General features: G+C 41.9%; 2 protein-coding genes across 3 annotated transcripts; one reads left to right on the forward strand and one right to left on the reverse strand.

The window, feature by feature from the left end:
• Positions 1-205: 205 nt before the first annotated feature.
• Positions 206-3,220, forward strand: LOC147200780 (uncharacterized). 2 transcript variants are annotated; one of them, XM_086120196.1, is made up of 4 exons: positions 206-279; positions 386-528; positions 1,254-1,370; positions 2,253-3,220. In XM_086120196.1, exons 2-4 carry the CDS (start codon positions 424-426, stop codon positions 2,430-2,432), a joined length of 402 nt encoding a protein of 133 aa, XP_085976322.1. In that variant the 5' UTR covers positions 206-279; positions 386-423; the 3' UTR covers positions 2,433-3,220. The 2 variants fall into 2 exon arrangements, with proteins under 2 accessions (XP_085976322.1, XP_085976321.1); XM_086120195.1 differs by having other exon boundaries at positions 207-528.
• On the reverse strand, positions 3,205-11,988 carry LOC147200781 (polycomb complex protein BMI-1-B-like). Its single transcript, XM_086120194.1, has 9 exons — positions 11,781-11,988; positions 11,019-11,146; positions 10,249-10,345; positions 10,125-10,180; positions 9,875-10,004; positions 8,758-8,797; positions 8,548-8,646; positions 7,208-7,288; positions 3,205-4,483 (listed from the first exon to the last, which is right to left on the reverse strand). The coding sequence occupies exons 2-9, from the start codon at positions 11,134-11,136 to the stop codon at positions 4,103-4,105; spliced, it is 1,002 nt and encodes a 333-aa protein (XP_085976320.1). The 5' UTR covers positions 11,137-11,146; positions 11,781-11,988; the 3' UTR covers positions 3,205-4,102.
• Positions 11,989-14,852: the final 2,864 nt, after the last annotated feature.

Here is a 14,852-nt window from a genome sequence, read left to right on the forward strand (position 1 = left end):
TTTCCTAGTCGGAAATGGGAAAAATCCGATCTCCCATTATCCTCGAATGCACCAATAGCTTCCGCTTCCTGTTTCTGGCACGACACCATCAACCAATCAAATGAGTGTATGTTTCACGACTGCAGTTGTTTCGTCGCGTCTATTACCTTGTTGACCTGCCACTCAAAATGTATCGGCCTTCTGATTGGCTTGATGTTTGACACTTGATTTGCAAGGTACTCTTACCAAAGCGCCGCAACCTTCCTGGCATCTAGATCAAGATGGTACAATTTATGTAAAGTGAGGGCACAACTGTATTTTTATGATATCGCTTTATTGAACGGCTCTGACAGAGAAGCAGCCATTGTCATTTACTGTTCTGGTAATGGTGTGTTGTGTTGAGTAGAGTGAGCGAGAGGATACGATTATTAACTCCAGCTGTGGATGAACATGACAATTGGAAAACTGAACAACCTGGTGGCCAAATTAGATCACAGATGGATTTCTTCAATTTTAAAACAAGCTCTGATGACAACTATGGTTTCAAAGGTAAACTGAACCCTTTACGGCAGTGATTACTAACCAGTGTGCATGGGCACATTTAGAGCTGTTGGAACTTATCAAATTTCACTTGATTGGTGAGAAAATTATTAATAACAAAGAATGTATATTGGACACTTTATCCATGCCAGCAAGTAGTGACAGAAATAGCAAATAAATGATCTTCTGTTAGATGGCAAAAATTATTAAATTGACATAGTTATCCTCTTTTTGTGACAATTCTGTTTGGTGGTATGACGTGTGATTTTTCGTATTTAACATGCGTGCCTTGGCTCAAAGGTTGGGAGTCACTACTTTACTGTGTGTACTAATTACGTTTTATTTACTGTTGTGCAAATACTGAAATGTACATGACGCATTCCTACTTCTGATGTGGTTTCAAGCTGCGTTAATTCCAGTTTGAGCGCTCTATTATTTATTTATTTTTCTTCGAATCTTTAATGGTTGCGTGGTACTGTCGTCACCTTCAACACAACAACTATAGTGTGTTTGGTTGGACTGACGAATGTGCGTAGTGAGTACAAAAGAACAATGCTGTAAATATTTAATTCGATGAAGTAGTCATGTTTTTCAGTCCAAAGACCGGTGGGATAGGCGACGCCTCACTTGTGACTTTGAGGGCAATCCGAATAGCAGGACCAATAATAGATGTATTCGTACAAAAGTTTTGTTTTAAATGTAATTAAAAGAAGTGTATGTGCAACTGTCATCAGGTCCATCTCTCCACAATTCCGCCTAAACCGGTCATCCCCTCCAAGAAGCCTTTCAAAGTGGATCTTGTTGGTGGAAAGCGTTACTCTTGGTGCACCTGTGGACACAGCAAGAAGCAGGTAAATGCTATATGTAACTAGAATATATGTTCTGTGCGCTTTGTATTGTATAATTAAATTGGGTTACAATTAAACACGTGTACAATTAGGGCATACTTTTTCAATACCACTTATGTTGTTTATGGCTCATGGGGGAAGGCAAGGTAATCAAGGCGAGAGGCCTGTAATTTTCTTCATAGGTATACCTCAACTATGGGAAATAAAAATGCGGGAAAACATCCAGAAAATCACTTTGTCTCATTTTTAAAGAATTTATTTGCACATTATGGTGGAAAATAAGTATTTTGTCAATAACAAAAGTTTATATCAATATACTGTACCCTGTAGTGACTTCTATATACATAATTCACCACGAACTGCAAACGTGTGAATGCAATGTTTTCATATGCGAGAGAGTTCACGATCATTTGGTAACGGGTAGAAATAATTGCAGTCCCTTTAAGGACCGCCATGTTAGTCTGTTTGTTTCTATCGAAACTGACTTTCGGCCGGTCTCATTTTGCGCGGGAAGTTTTTTTTTATGGCGTGCTAATAAAAAACGACACACTCTCTGAGTGCGAACGTGAGAAATTGTCGCTTTCTTAGAGTTTCTACAATTTCCACAACCATTTGTTGGCAATGACCCAGATCAAACGTTTTCTTTTAAGTTTTCACACACTGTTGCTAGTATTTTGGCCCATGCAGCTCTCCTCGAGAGCAGTGACGTTTTGGGGCTGTCGCTGGACTTTCAACTCCCACCAAAGATTTTCGATGGGGTTGAGATCTGGAGACGGTTTGAATTTTAGTGTGTGTATGTGTCTAAACAATTGGCTGTTGAGAAACTATGCTGTATGGGTTTGAAAGTGCATTGTGCACATTGGCTATTTTCTGTGAATCTTTCAGCCTTTCTGCGATGGAACACACAAGACCAAAGCCCAGGGCCTGTCGCCACTACGCTTCGTCCCGGAGAAAGACACCACAGTTTGGCTGTGTGGCTGCAAATACACAAACAACCGTCCATACTGCGATGGCACGCACAAGCAGGACTTCATCATATCTGCCCCGCTGCATGAACCAAACTAATAGTTAAAACGCATCTTGCTTTTAAAGTGCCTTTTTGGCCAAACTGAAATGTCCAATTTCACTGGACATTTAGAACAACGGTTATAAATGCAGAACATACTATATGTACATTTATATAAATGTCAATGGTTTCAATTTCAATCTCCTACATTGGCAAACCTCTAGACCAAGTGGTTCTTAACCTTATTAGAGGTGCCGAACCCAACCAGTTCATATGCACATTCATCGAACCCCTCATTACTGAAAAATAAAAATTCGTGTTCTTTCAATTTTGCCGGTGCGAGACTAGAGTTGCTCAACTTGGCATGACAAATCATGTAAATAGGATGCTGAGTCCCATCACGTTCCGTGCTGCATGTGAATCCATGTGGTACATATTTGTACGACCAACTTTTTTTTTTGCTCAACAGTTACCATGAAAACATTCTAAAAATAAATCATACGACATACTATCACGACAGTCACATGTTGACTACTGAGCGACCTAAATTTCCCGCAGCACTGATTGTAATGTGATCCATCTGCAGCCAGCGATGGCCAAGCGGGCGTGTCATAACAAATTGACATGTTGAGTCCGGTGTGTCTGAACCTCCATGGCAGAGGTTCCGTCGAACCCCCGAGACCGATTCATCGAACCCCCAGGCTTCGATCGAACCCAGGTTAAGAACCACTGGTCTAGACATTTTGTGAGTGTTAGGTAACAGTTAAGTGAATGGTTTCTTCATCAAAGCTTATCTTTGGGATGTACTGTAGATAAATTAGGCATAATAAATATCTTAAAACTGCCAGCATTGAACTTTATTTCACAGTATATTTCACAACTTCCTGACCTTCTCAGGAAATGATTAATTAGACACTGTTCCAAAAAACCTAGTAAACATTTTATTGACCTAAAACATGCACAAATGGCTGTTTTTATTTTTAAAGCATTGTTTTGTTGGAACGGAAGCAAAAGGAATGCTGAATTTTATGAAACAAAATACATGGCCATCTATTCAAATCCCTTTCGAGTTCTTCTGACATGAGACAAAATTACAGTCATCTGACACACACGCAGACACTCGCGCTCACAGGAGAGCAAGCGATTGCGGGAGTGCTTAAAAAGTGAAAGCTACTAATGGTGGCAAATACTTGTTGGTTTGGACTGTGGCCAGACTCAAGGAAAGTGCATCAACAGTTTTTGTCATGAACATGTTACCTCATGGGTGCTTGCTTATACTGGACACTTATACAGCAGTTATTGAATGACAAGGCAAGAATTACTTTTTTTTTTTTACCTTTATATCCAAATGGTGCAGCAATTTTCACTGCAATCTTCTGCAATTTGTCAAGTTTTACAGAAGCCAAATGAATGTACAAATTGAACGGTGGAAATGAAACAACCACTGCATATACAATACAAAATGATTACAATGTCTTGTATAAAAGATAAGTTTATACATATGTACGCACACATGCCCACACTTGATACATACTGTACAGTCCTTGTGTGCTCTGTTCTAGTCTAATTCACACACCCACATGTATCTATTTGGCTGCACACTTTGAGTCTCGTGGTGAAAGATGAAAACTCCCTCTTTATCCCAAAAGAAAGAAGGCTCCAGTTTGTATTTTCGCTCTTGAGAGGGGAGCAATCCAAATACTGTCCTCCCTTGTGTCATGCGCAGACATTAGGTTGTAGGAGGCATCCCGCTTTTTTCTCCTACCCTGGCCTCCTCTTTGTTGGCAGCAGAGTTTGTGCCGTTAACGGTCACCTTTCGAGCGGAGGCTCCCTGTTTGGAGGAGAGAGCGTGTCGCTGAGTGTTGTTGGGCACAGTGGTACCATTGGAGTTCTGGATGGCAGGAGAGAGGGTGTGAGGCGCGGGGCTGGATTGCGTGGAGGTTCGGGGTATCTGAGCTGACGTGGGACTGTGGACTTTGTCGCTTTGTGAATCGCTCTCTGAGGTCGGGCTGGTGTTGACGCCATCAGAGTGGCCCTGGACGGCAGACTGGGATGGCCTCCTACGCTTCCTTGTGGGTTTGACCAGGTATTGCAGGGGAATGGGTCCAGTCTGCACACAAGTACACAACATACATTTGCGGCATTCACTTTGAACTAAGCGGTCCAATCTCGGATGATGTCAGAGCACTGTTGCTGGAGGGGTGGGATGATCCATAGAATACTGTGGACGCAAATTTCTGCCGTTGGCTACACCGTATGTTGTGCTGGATGCCTATCCCTTGCTCGATTAACAATATAGAAAGGGTTTATTCCCATGGATGTCATGTATTCTTGGCCGGACAAAGGCCTCTTATTTATTCATCAACAGGGCCGCCACCCACTCTCCCACCACCGTGTCAGAGCAGCTCAGCTCAAATTTCAACAGTTGAAAGAGCCGTACATGGAGTAAAAATTAGTCATACAGTAACAGTCACTTAAAAATTAAACAAAAACAGGAAACACCACAAAACACAAACAATTCAAATTCTCATGCTGAGTCAAAAGCCATACAGTTAAAAAAGGGTTTTAAGTATTAAAAACGGGCAGAGAGGGGGCTTGCCTAACATTTAGCGGGACATCGCTGCAAAGACAGGGACGAGCAATGGGCAAAGAAAATGCTCTCTCAGCAGGTTGGGCAAGACCATTGAAAAACAAATAAAGGCCTCCTTAAAAAAAAAACTAAAACATACAGGGAGGCCAGAATTGGAGATCATGTGCTCCTTACGAGCACCAGTCAGGAGGCGAGCAGCAGCATTTTGAACCAACTGGATACACTTGAGATTGGACTGGCTGACTCCAAAATAAAGTGCATTATAGTAACCTGGCCCAGATGTAACGCAAGGATGACTGTGGTGTTGAGAAAGAAGAGACCATCTGCTTAAGGCAAAAAAAAAAAAAAAGGATGGATTTAAGAGTCGCACCAGTTTGCCAATTCAATATTAAATCAAAAGTTTGAGACTGTTGGCTTGAGATAAGGTGCCACGGGAGCCCAAGTCAGCAGAGTGGGATGTTGGACTACTTGGACCAAACAAAAGCACTTCTCTTTTCGTTTCATTGAGGAAACCTGAGTAGCCGGAGAAAACCCACGCAGGCCTGGGGAGAACATGCAAACTCCACACAGGAAAGCCGGAGCTGGAATTGGTGCTAACCACTCGACTACTGGGCCGCCTTTGCCAAGAACATGATATAAAAAATTCATAACATTGCTGTTATGCATTATCTTAAAACCTGACTGGAAGACCTCTATGAAAGATTTCCACTGTGTGTGCACCACTTTTTCATTTAAAAGGCCCCACGACCCGGCCCTGGATAAGCGGTAGAAGATGGGTGGATGGGAGAACCTCCCTAAAGAAATGAGAGGAACAGAGTCATACGGGGAGCAGGATGGCTTAATCTGGCATCCTCCAAAATCTTCAAGGAGACAACTTCAAAGGATTTTAACGCCACCGAACGAGGGACCTGAATCACGACACCCATAATAGAAAATGGATAGATAAATAAACACATTGTACCAACAAGTATAATCATTTAATTAGAATATAATTTGGGGGCAGATAAATAGTGGATTGCTTCTAATTTTACTGCCACACTGGTGGCCTTCATGTACATTACCACTCCTTCAATCATTGTACACAAGTGCAAGTGAACAGCTACAACATAATTTTACACTGCCAAATTCATTGTAAAATAACAAGCAAGCAATGCACAACTGTCCATGAAAGTGATTGTGAAAGTTATCTGGAGCCTTGAATGGAAGTTGGTTTGAAAAAATGGCTACAATTTCAGGACTGAAAAGTCAACCGAGAATTGTCAGTGTGCCATTTCACTTTTTTTTTTGTTTGTTTTTTGCTGATGGTAAATTTGATTTGATTTACTGACGAAATGTGAGAATATCCAGACCACCTTTTGTTCGACCTTTCCAAACCTTAATTTTAAATAGGCTTTTAGTTTTTCAATGCCAGTTGATGCACATATACAGTGCTGTGAAAAGTATTTGCCCTTCTCTCAAATTCTTATTTTGTGCACAGTTTCCCAACTTTAACCCTTTCATGCACCAATAATGATGGGTTAACCCATAGGTGTCAAACTCAGGTCCTGGAAGGGCCGCTGCCCTGCATGTTTTCCAAGTCTCCCTGTTGCAACACACCCGATTCAAATGAACAGGTTCAATGTCAGGCTTGCGCAGAGCTTGCTGATGATCTGATCATTTGAATCAGGTGTGTTGCAACAGGGAGACTTGGATAACATGCAGGGCAGCGGCCCTTCCAGGACCTGAGTTTGACACCTATGGGTTAACCTGTAACCTGGTAACATGATAGACTGTCCGCTGTAGTAACTGCTGTCCCTGAAAGGGTTCATGTTTAATATCATCAAAGAAATGTTAATTTCAGACAAAAGTCAACCAAATAAAATGCAGTTCGGTCATGATTGTATTTAGGAAGGGGAAAAAAATACTCAAAGCTCCCTGGCCCTGCTTGGAAAAAGTATTGATGTGAAAGACTCCTCGCCAGGTATTGAAAATGTTTGATTTTAGTTGTTGCTGCTGAGTGGCCCAAAAGTACTTTTTCACACAGGGCCAGGTAGATTTTTTTCCCCCCCTGAAGAATTTAAAAACTGAATTTGATGTTCATTTGGGTTATCTCTGTCTGATATTTACAATGGGTTGATGCTCTTCAACATTGAAGTTCAAAAACTATGCAAAAGAAAAAAAATTGACAAGAGAGCAAATACTTTTTCACAGCAGAGTAACTCAGCCGATAAAATACAAATCAAGATGAAGACTCCCCTCACTCACCCGTCTCCACTCGTAGAAGTAGGCAATATCCATTAGCGTGTAGTAGTCTTTCAGAGGTTCGTCCCCATACAACACCTCCACCTATGAGCACACACACACACACGCAAGTTGTACAACTCACTACAATAAAGCAACTACGGCTACAATTTGAGGCACCTACTCCATTTCGCCTTGCTCTATGAAGTTTGACACTTACCATTTGTTAGAGGAAATACATTGTAGTTGTCGTGAGGTAGATTTCAATTTTGATTGAAAAAAATGTTTTAATGAACAGCTCCATGAAAAAGTACTGAATTGAAAAAACGGTGCTCAAGAGCTTTGCAATTATATGTTCTATGCAGTTCGCTAGTCTAAACATGGGATTGTAAGCAATATTGCAATTGTGGCATTTATGGAATATGAGTTAAGCAGCAAAGTCCGCCTGTTTTTAGCCATCTCGGGGAGGTGGCCACTTTGCCACTTGCTGTCAACTGAAAATGTCATGACAGTTGCTCGGGGCTCAGGTAACAACCAATCACGGCTCACCTGTTTTCTGAAGCCGAGTTGACAGCAAGTGGCCCGAGATGGCTCAAATCAGGTGGATTTGGCTGCTTAACTCTACAAGCATAAGATTAATCCGAATGCTGTCTTTAGACTAATGGAGGCACGTCGAACATTTGGGGCTTGACTTTCCCCTTTAGGCTGGCCCATGCACATTTCCTATGAACTTGATAGTTCATAGGATGGAAAGGTTATAGACGATAGATGTCAAACTCTGGCTCTGCAGCAGTCTGATCATGACCCTGATCAGTTGGATCAGGTGTGTTACAGTGGGGAGAGATGGAGAACATGCAGGATAGCGGTCCTAGAGGACCAGAGATTGACACCTGTGTTGTAGACATTGTTATGGCAAAGCCATTTCTCAAATCATTGCAGCAAGCTGATATCAGCAGAGCTTACTGGACGACAGAGATGAGAAGAAACTCTTTCAGCTCATCTGGCTTTTCCAGCGGTACCGACTGACTTTGTGATCCACTTGTCGCCACATCCATACAGCAAGGAAGCGCTTATGGGTTGTTTAGCAAGAGTGAAAATGATCCCGTCAGGACTTTTGCTTTAGTTGATCAGGCATTGCTTTAAATGTGCACGTACGCTAGAATTGACAATGACAAGCAAATCCCTTGTGTAGGCAGGCCACTATATGGTTTTCAAGGTCACTTAAAACGGAGATTGCCCTCGAGTCAAGATCGGACCCGTTTTCAGAATTCAGCTTTTCATTTTGGATCAGTTTTATGGTGAGGGTTTGGCAAGGCACATTCGCAGCACGGGATGAAGTGATTGGATGTTATGTGTGTGATTACCCTGTAGTTGCTGGGTATATCCATTTTACTTCTGAGGAACTTTGCTAAGTGCATGACGGACATGGCTGCTGGGCACTGCAGGAAGCGTTTACCGTTGGACTGAGAACAAAGCACAAATCCAGAGTGAGGACTCCCCACCCCAAAAAAAAACCAACATGAAAACAGGATGTAGGCTCTGCTCTTTATCCCTAAAGTGAAAGCAGGTTTTACCTTGTCTCCATCCATCTCTGCACGCTGCTTCTCATTAGTTCTGTAGGCAAATTCAGAAAATCAGAGCGTATCGGATCCATATTCGTAATGTAACTATAACGCATTAAGCACTGTAGAGTGGCTAACCAAAGGGGAACGCCTCTTTTAGAAAAATGATGTGAGCTTCAACCTCAACGATTTTAAATTGATTTTATTTTTAACATTGTTTTGAACTGTTCGTCTATAATCGTGTCGCATGCTCTGGACAGTTTTGTCAGCCGCAAAAAAAAAAGATGCCCAATTGTGGTGGCACATTTTAGTGAGAGGAAGATGTGATTGTCGCGCTAAACCAAACGATACCATGAAATGACATGACCGTCACAGCATATTGGCCCCGCCCACAAGTGGTGAGTCCGAGGGACAGCACGAGAATAACTCCTTTTTAGCCACTTTTCGCGAGCCAGGAACGTAACCATACTTTTCAATATGAAATTCACTCCGTCGCAGCCTACCGGCAATGTATCACACTTGGTGAACATTTGTCTTCTCATGTCTTTCATCTGGAAATATTGTTCCGTGGAGCGCGTGCTTTAAAGTTATGCGCTAGTTGGGTCATTCTAAAACTTTTAAATTTTGCCTGTCAATTGCATTATTTTACCGATTTGGATGTACGGAATGTGGATACATTCAGTAGATGTCCTGTATTACTAGCTGTTCATATACCTGTCCACCTTGACTTACGGCAAGTGCAGGTCCCAGAAGAAGAAAATCCCCCACAAAACAGATGCCACTACCATGTTTCACTGTCAACTTTCACACGGGCTTGCCAGTAAACTAAGATGTAACAGAAGAGATTGATCCAGTGGTGCCTTTCATACAGAAGTTACTTTCACTGAAGCGGTGTCACTGCATATTTAGCTAACCAGTGCGTCTTGGCCTACTGAGGTACCGGTATTTATATGTGTGGCAAACATCAATGTGTTGGCAACAATTGCTTTCAACACAAAAGTGCTTGGACAGTGAGTCTCAGGTGTTAAATGTCACACAACCTTACACAAGGGGCCGAATAAGTAATGAGAATGTATTTTGTCATTTTAAAATACGCACACACACACACACACACAACAGATCCACTAACTTGTTCCTCTCGTAGAACTGTATTGACAAACTGATGATTTCATCTTCTGCAATGTTAAATGTCTCCACCACTTCCCCTGGTTCGAGAACACGATTCTCCGAGTAGAAATCTCGCCTCCGCTTCATCTCATCTGCGAAGACAGTGAAACACAACCAACTTGGGCAATGCCTTTTATAGCCATTTTCTGTTCAAGATCAAACAAAGCTTGTTTCAAAGGTGCTTTATTTCATGAAAATGTGGGAGGTCTTACCTTTGAACAATCCCGGAACAAGCTTATATACAATATCTTGTAGAGTTTTGTCCGCTCTAAATGGGGAATTCATTTTTTTTTATTAATAAATATCTTTCATAAATGATAGCAAATGTTTGCTTACCTGATGCTGAGCTGTGGACATGTCTTGTGAACCTGGACGTCGCACCGAGGGCAGAATTTGTTTGTCTCCAAAAAGGCAACGATGCATGTTTTACAAACTACACAGAGGGACACAACACAGGCCAACACTATTAATATAGTTTATTTTTTTTACACAACATTAGGTCCCATTCTTATACCTTATGGCAGCTTTGGCCCCTAAAATCAAGTCAGATTGCACTGTGCGTTTCTACAAACCTACACTAACGCAGGAGTTAAGCCAGTACTACAGTAACTTTTTTTCCCCCGAAAAACACGCCATAAACGTGAAACGATCAAATCAAAAGCAGTATAGCAGTAACCGAGTGTGCCTTTTTTTGTCGCTGCTCCAACTCGTTCATTAGGCCCCATTGGTAAAACTGCCAGTGTTCGAGTCTGTCAGCCACCAGCTCTAGAGAAGGCTTTTTGTACACAAAATTCAAGTTGCAAATATTTGAATGGGAAGCGTTTGCAACAGAACTTGAGGCCTCAATTAGGGACAAACATGGTCAACATTTGTCTTTCAGCCAGTCGGTGTATTTCTTTTGACAAATAGCAGTTTCGTTTGACCTTATTCTTGCAAGTGGATTGTTTTGTGTTGTGGAGCAGTTTGTACTCTATGCATGCAGTATCATGAATAATTTCAAGATGCCCAAACTTGACTTGGTCATCTACGACGATACTCTATCCTTCCATTATCCAAGCCGCTTATTCGTTGAATGGAATAGACGTCAAATCGGGGATTGTACTTACATGAGTGAAGGCATTCTACAATGGTCGTAGCATCAACCAAATACCCAGCGCACAGTGGACAGGTGAAATGTGAATTCAGATCTGTGATTTTAATCCTATTGGGCTGCATTTTGTCCATCTGGGGAGATCTGAAAGAAGAAACAAATGCTAAATGGCTTCGTTTGCGTTGTATTCTTTAAAATCACAGGTAGGGAAGGTGGAGGCTATCAGGCTTCATGGAACTGTTCTCCGGCATATCGTCATTTGCGAGCCTCTCGCACAGACAATGTCAGCAGCTCGTCCTTGGACAGACTAGCTGCAACAAAGATAGCCGATCACCGCCAAAATAGCTGCAAAATACATTGAAGCGACAAACGAAGCTTTGTCAGGGGTGAGCCGTGCAGTTAATGCAGCCCGAGTGGTGGTGAAAGGCAGCAGACTATTGAATGGCTCCTGTGTGGCCTCCTCTTAGGGCATCAGCGTCGCTGTTTGGCCAGAGCACCAACAAAGAGGGAGCCCATTTGTGCCGAGTTCCGCCATTCGAGCAAGCGGCACGACAGAACACATCGGGCAAAAAACGGCAACGGTGAGAGGGCGCAGAGCTTCAGAAAAAAACACTGGTACACAAAGCAGCCATCTTACATTCACTGACAGGGCCAAGCTTGTATCAGGAGACGAACAAGAGAGGCTCAAAATGTGACACCGTGGAGAGGATTTCGCTGCAAGCAAACGAGCGGCGCGTGGCCACGTACAAAAAGTCTGCTGGCGGAGCTTCATTCGTACCTGATTTGACATCGACGCTTCCTTCTCCTCCCAGCGAGGAGCCAGATATGGTCTTAGCACTTAGTTACAATTTGCAGCAGCGCCAGAAAATGGCTTTTTTTCCCCAGCCCCGTCAGAGGACTGCCCATTTTGTATCACGTGATATTATTTTGTCGCCCAGTTCACGGGGCACACGGGGTGTCCACTCCACCGCGAGCCTGTGTGGGCCGCTCTTCCACTGACTGAGCGTGGACACTCCTCTGCACTCCGAGCGCGTTTGATTGGCTCTCTAATGCTGCGTAGTTGACTTATTATAATTGACTGAGCGTGGACACTCCTCTGCACTCCGAGCGCGTTTGATTGGCTCTCTAATGCTGCGTAGTTGACTTATTATAATCATTTGCTCACCAGTTTGTTTATAATTCTGTAGGCAGAACTAATAATGTACTGCTTACTTAAAATATGTTTCTCAAACAGAGAGAGAATTTAATTGCGGGCAGGCGTTGGTGCCCGTTTAAATGCATTATTTGACACAGACCTAAGTTACATCTCCATTTTCATTTGGTAAAAAAATCATGAAGATAGAACAGACGTTAGTAGTTAGATAGAACAGACGTTCGTAGTTATATTGTATGATCAAACATTATTAGTTTCTGCATTTTAAATGTCAGTTATGTAATCCATGGAGTCAAAATCTCAACCAATCAACCTATTCAGCAACATACTACTGTAATCGTTTCTGTATGTCTCTATCTATCTATCTATCTATCTATCTATCTATCTACACACAAAACACGCACGTCCTTTTTGGCCTGCCTTTGGTCGTTTTATCCTGTACAAGTGGACAGTGTGTTTTTTCACACCCCTCACTTATTGCACTGGATGGTGCCTGTCTGAGCCTGTTGCTTTATCAATAGCATAATTACATGGAGCAACCCATCAAATTGGTGTTTATTTAATTTTGGAGTACCGATGCACTCTTTCTTGGAAGTGGCCAATGAGCACCGTGCCCCCCACTCAACAAATTGTTCCACCACCTCTGTATCTATCTATTTGCCTTTTATTTGTTGCATTAAGTGCTATTTTTCATGACACAATTGACACCTTTGAGTGGGTTGATGCTTTAAATTACACGATATGCTTCACAATGTAGAGTGATGCAAATTGTCACTTCTTTTTTGTGTGTGTTTTCAACAAATGTTGTCGCTATGTTTTAGGTGCCTTCGTTCAGTTCATTGATGTGTGGTGAGGTTCATGGCTGGTGAGACACTGACAGTCAGTATTTCAATTTAAGTGCCAAATGGAATGCCATATATTTCCCATTCATAGCAGTGGCTGTTCTAGCTTTAGAAGCCTGATATTAAGAGCTGTTAAAATGGACAGTATATTATCATTCTTTTCACAAATATTATATATACAATATTTGCCAATAAGGAACATTACCTCCATCCATCCATCCATTTTCTAATCTGCTTATCGTCACAAGGGTTGCATGCATGCTGGAGTCAATCCCAGCTGTCTTCAGGCAGTAGGCGGGGTACACCCTGAACTGGTTGCCAGCCAATCACAGGGCACATATAGACAAACAATCATTCACAATCACAGTTGTTGCCAGAGCCCAGTCTTAAGGGAGGCCCAGGAAATGCATTGGGGTGTGGGAGCAATTATTATTAATACTCTGCAGACAACACATATATTTGGATTTAAGAGTGTCGCACTCCTGGTGACTAGTCTTGAATAGCACCCTTTGCGACAACTGCTAGCAACTATTATCATCGCCAACATTTAAAATACATATACATCAATGCCTAATAGAGTACATCGACACCGCAGCCACATTAAATAATGCCACACAAAGAAACTTGCACATTCCCCCTAGAAAAATGTGCAGGAAGTCTTGCCTGTGTTCCTAAAATTTATTTCAGTAAGGCTGTAATTGGCTGTTGCAGATAAGACTGGCCATCAATCAAAGAAAAATCACACCACTGTTTCTTTATATTTTTAATGTCTTAGTGATAAGTAACTCAAAATTAGTCATTCACAACAGAAAAATAGCTACTAGGTAAAATAAGTATACTAAATAAATATAATAATAATAATAATAATAGAGTGGCCCAGGGGTCGACTGGTTATCACGTCAGCCTCACAATACAGAGGTGCAGTGTTCGATTCCGGCTCCGGTCTGCCTGTTTGGAGTTTGCATGTTCTCTCTGTGTTTGCGTGGGTTTTCTCCGGGTACTCTGGTTTCCTCCCACATTCCAAAAACATGCGTGGCAGGTTAAAGAAACACTCTAAATTGTCCCTTGAGTGGTTGTTTGCCTATGTGTGCCCTGCGATTGGCTGGTAACCGGTTCAGGGTGCCCCCAGCCTACTACCCGAAGACAGCTGGGATGTATCATGTAGTACTTGGATGTGAGATTGATCTTTTTGCTTGGACCTTTTTACAACAATAAAGAGGTCAACATTTCTGTTGGCTATATATAATGGTAGTCCAAATGTTAACCAATCTTCAACATCAAATTGATGTCACGGTGCCCACTGGATTCAACAGGTGCAATGATTTAAAAAAAAACATGCAGATGAGGTGGAAATTCAATGTTAGTTAGCATAATCATTTATATATGAATAAATGGCTCCTCTATTGCTCATTTAAAGAGACAGTGAGTAAAGATTTGTTGATTTGTCAATGTTAATTATTTCATAAACTCACTTTTAATTAAATAAGCACAAAAATGTTCTATTACATCAATATTTTTATGTAAAAGTTGGTGAAGTAACCGCTAATTAGCTGCCATGTTTCAGCGCTATCTTTCTGCTACTGATACACAAAACACACAAATTTGGCTATTGTAGTTACTCAATATCATGAGTACAGTGTGTGTACCAATTTTCATACATATACTCCGTCACTTGAGGCTAATGCTAGAGGTCGTTTTGGTATGACATCTTGCTTATAGCTCTGCTGAGGATTTTGGTCACTTGGAGGCAACGTAGTGCGTGTGCTTCAAAATGTACGCACTATGACCTTTAGTCGTTGCATTCAGTTAATTCACCACTAGATGGCACTAAATTCTACACACTGTACCTTTTACA

The sequence above is a fragment of the Hippocampus guttulatus genome, chromosome 9, assembly GCF_054856545.1.
Source record: "Hippocampus guttulatus isolate MCC_2025c chromosome 9, RoL_Hgut_1.0, whole genome shotgun sequence".
In the NCBI taxonomy this organism is placed as follows: domain Eukaryota; kingdom Metazoa; phylum Chordata; class Actinopteri; order Syngnathiformes; family Syngnathidae; genus Hippocampus; species Hippocampus guttulatus.

Coding starts and splice junctions, on each gene's coding strand:
- LOC147200780 (XM_086120196.1), top strand. CDS start 424: ATGAACATGACAATTGGAAAACTGAACAACCTGGTGGCCAAATTAGAT. Junction 529..1,253: donor TGACAACTATGGTTTCAAAG/GTAAACTGAACC, acceptor AACTGTCATCAG/GTCCATCTCTCCACAATTCC. Junction 1,371..2,252: donor GTGGACACAGCAAGAAGCAG/GTAAATGCTATA, acceptor TGAATCTTTCAG/CCTTTCTGCGATGGAACACA.
- LOC147200781 (XM_086120194.1), bottom strand. CDS start 11,136: ATGGACAAAATGCAGCCCAATAGGATTAAAATCACAGATCTGAATTCA. Junction 10,346..11,018: donor TGTAGAATGCCTTCACTCAT/GTAAGTACAATC, acceptor CCCTCTGTGTAG/TTTGTAAAACATGCATCGTT. Junction 8,647..8,757: donor CAGAGATGGATGGAGACAAG/GTAAAACCTGCT, acceptor CTTTGTTCTCAG/TCCAACGGTAAACGCTTCCT.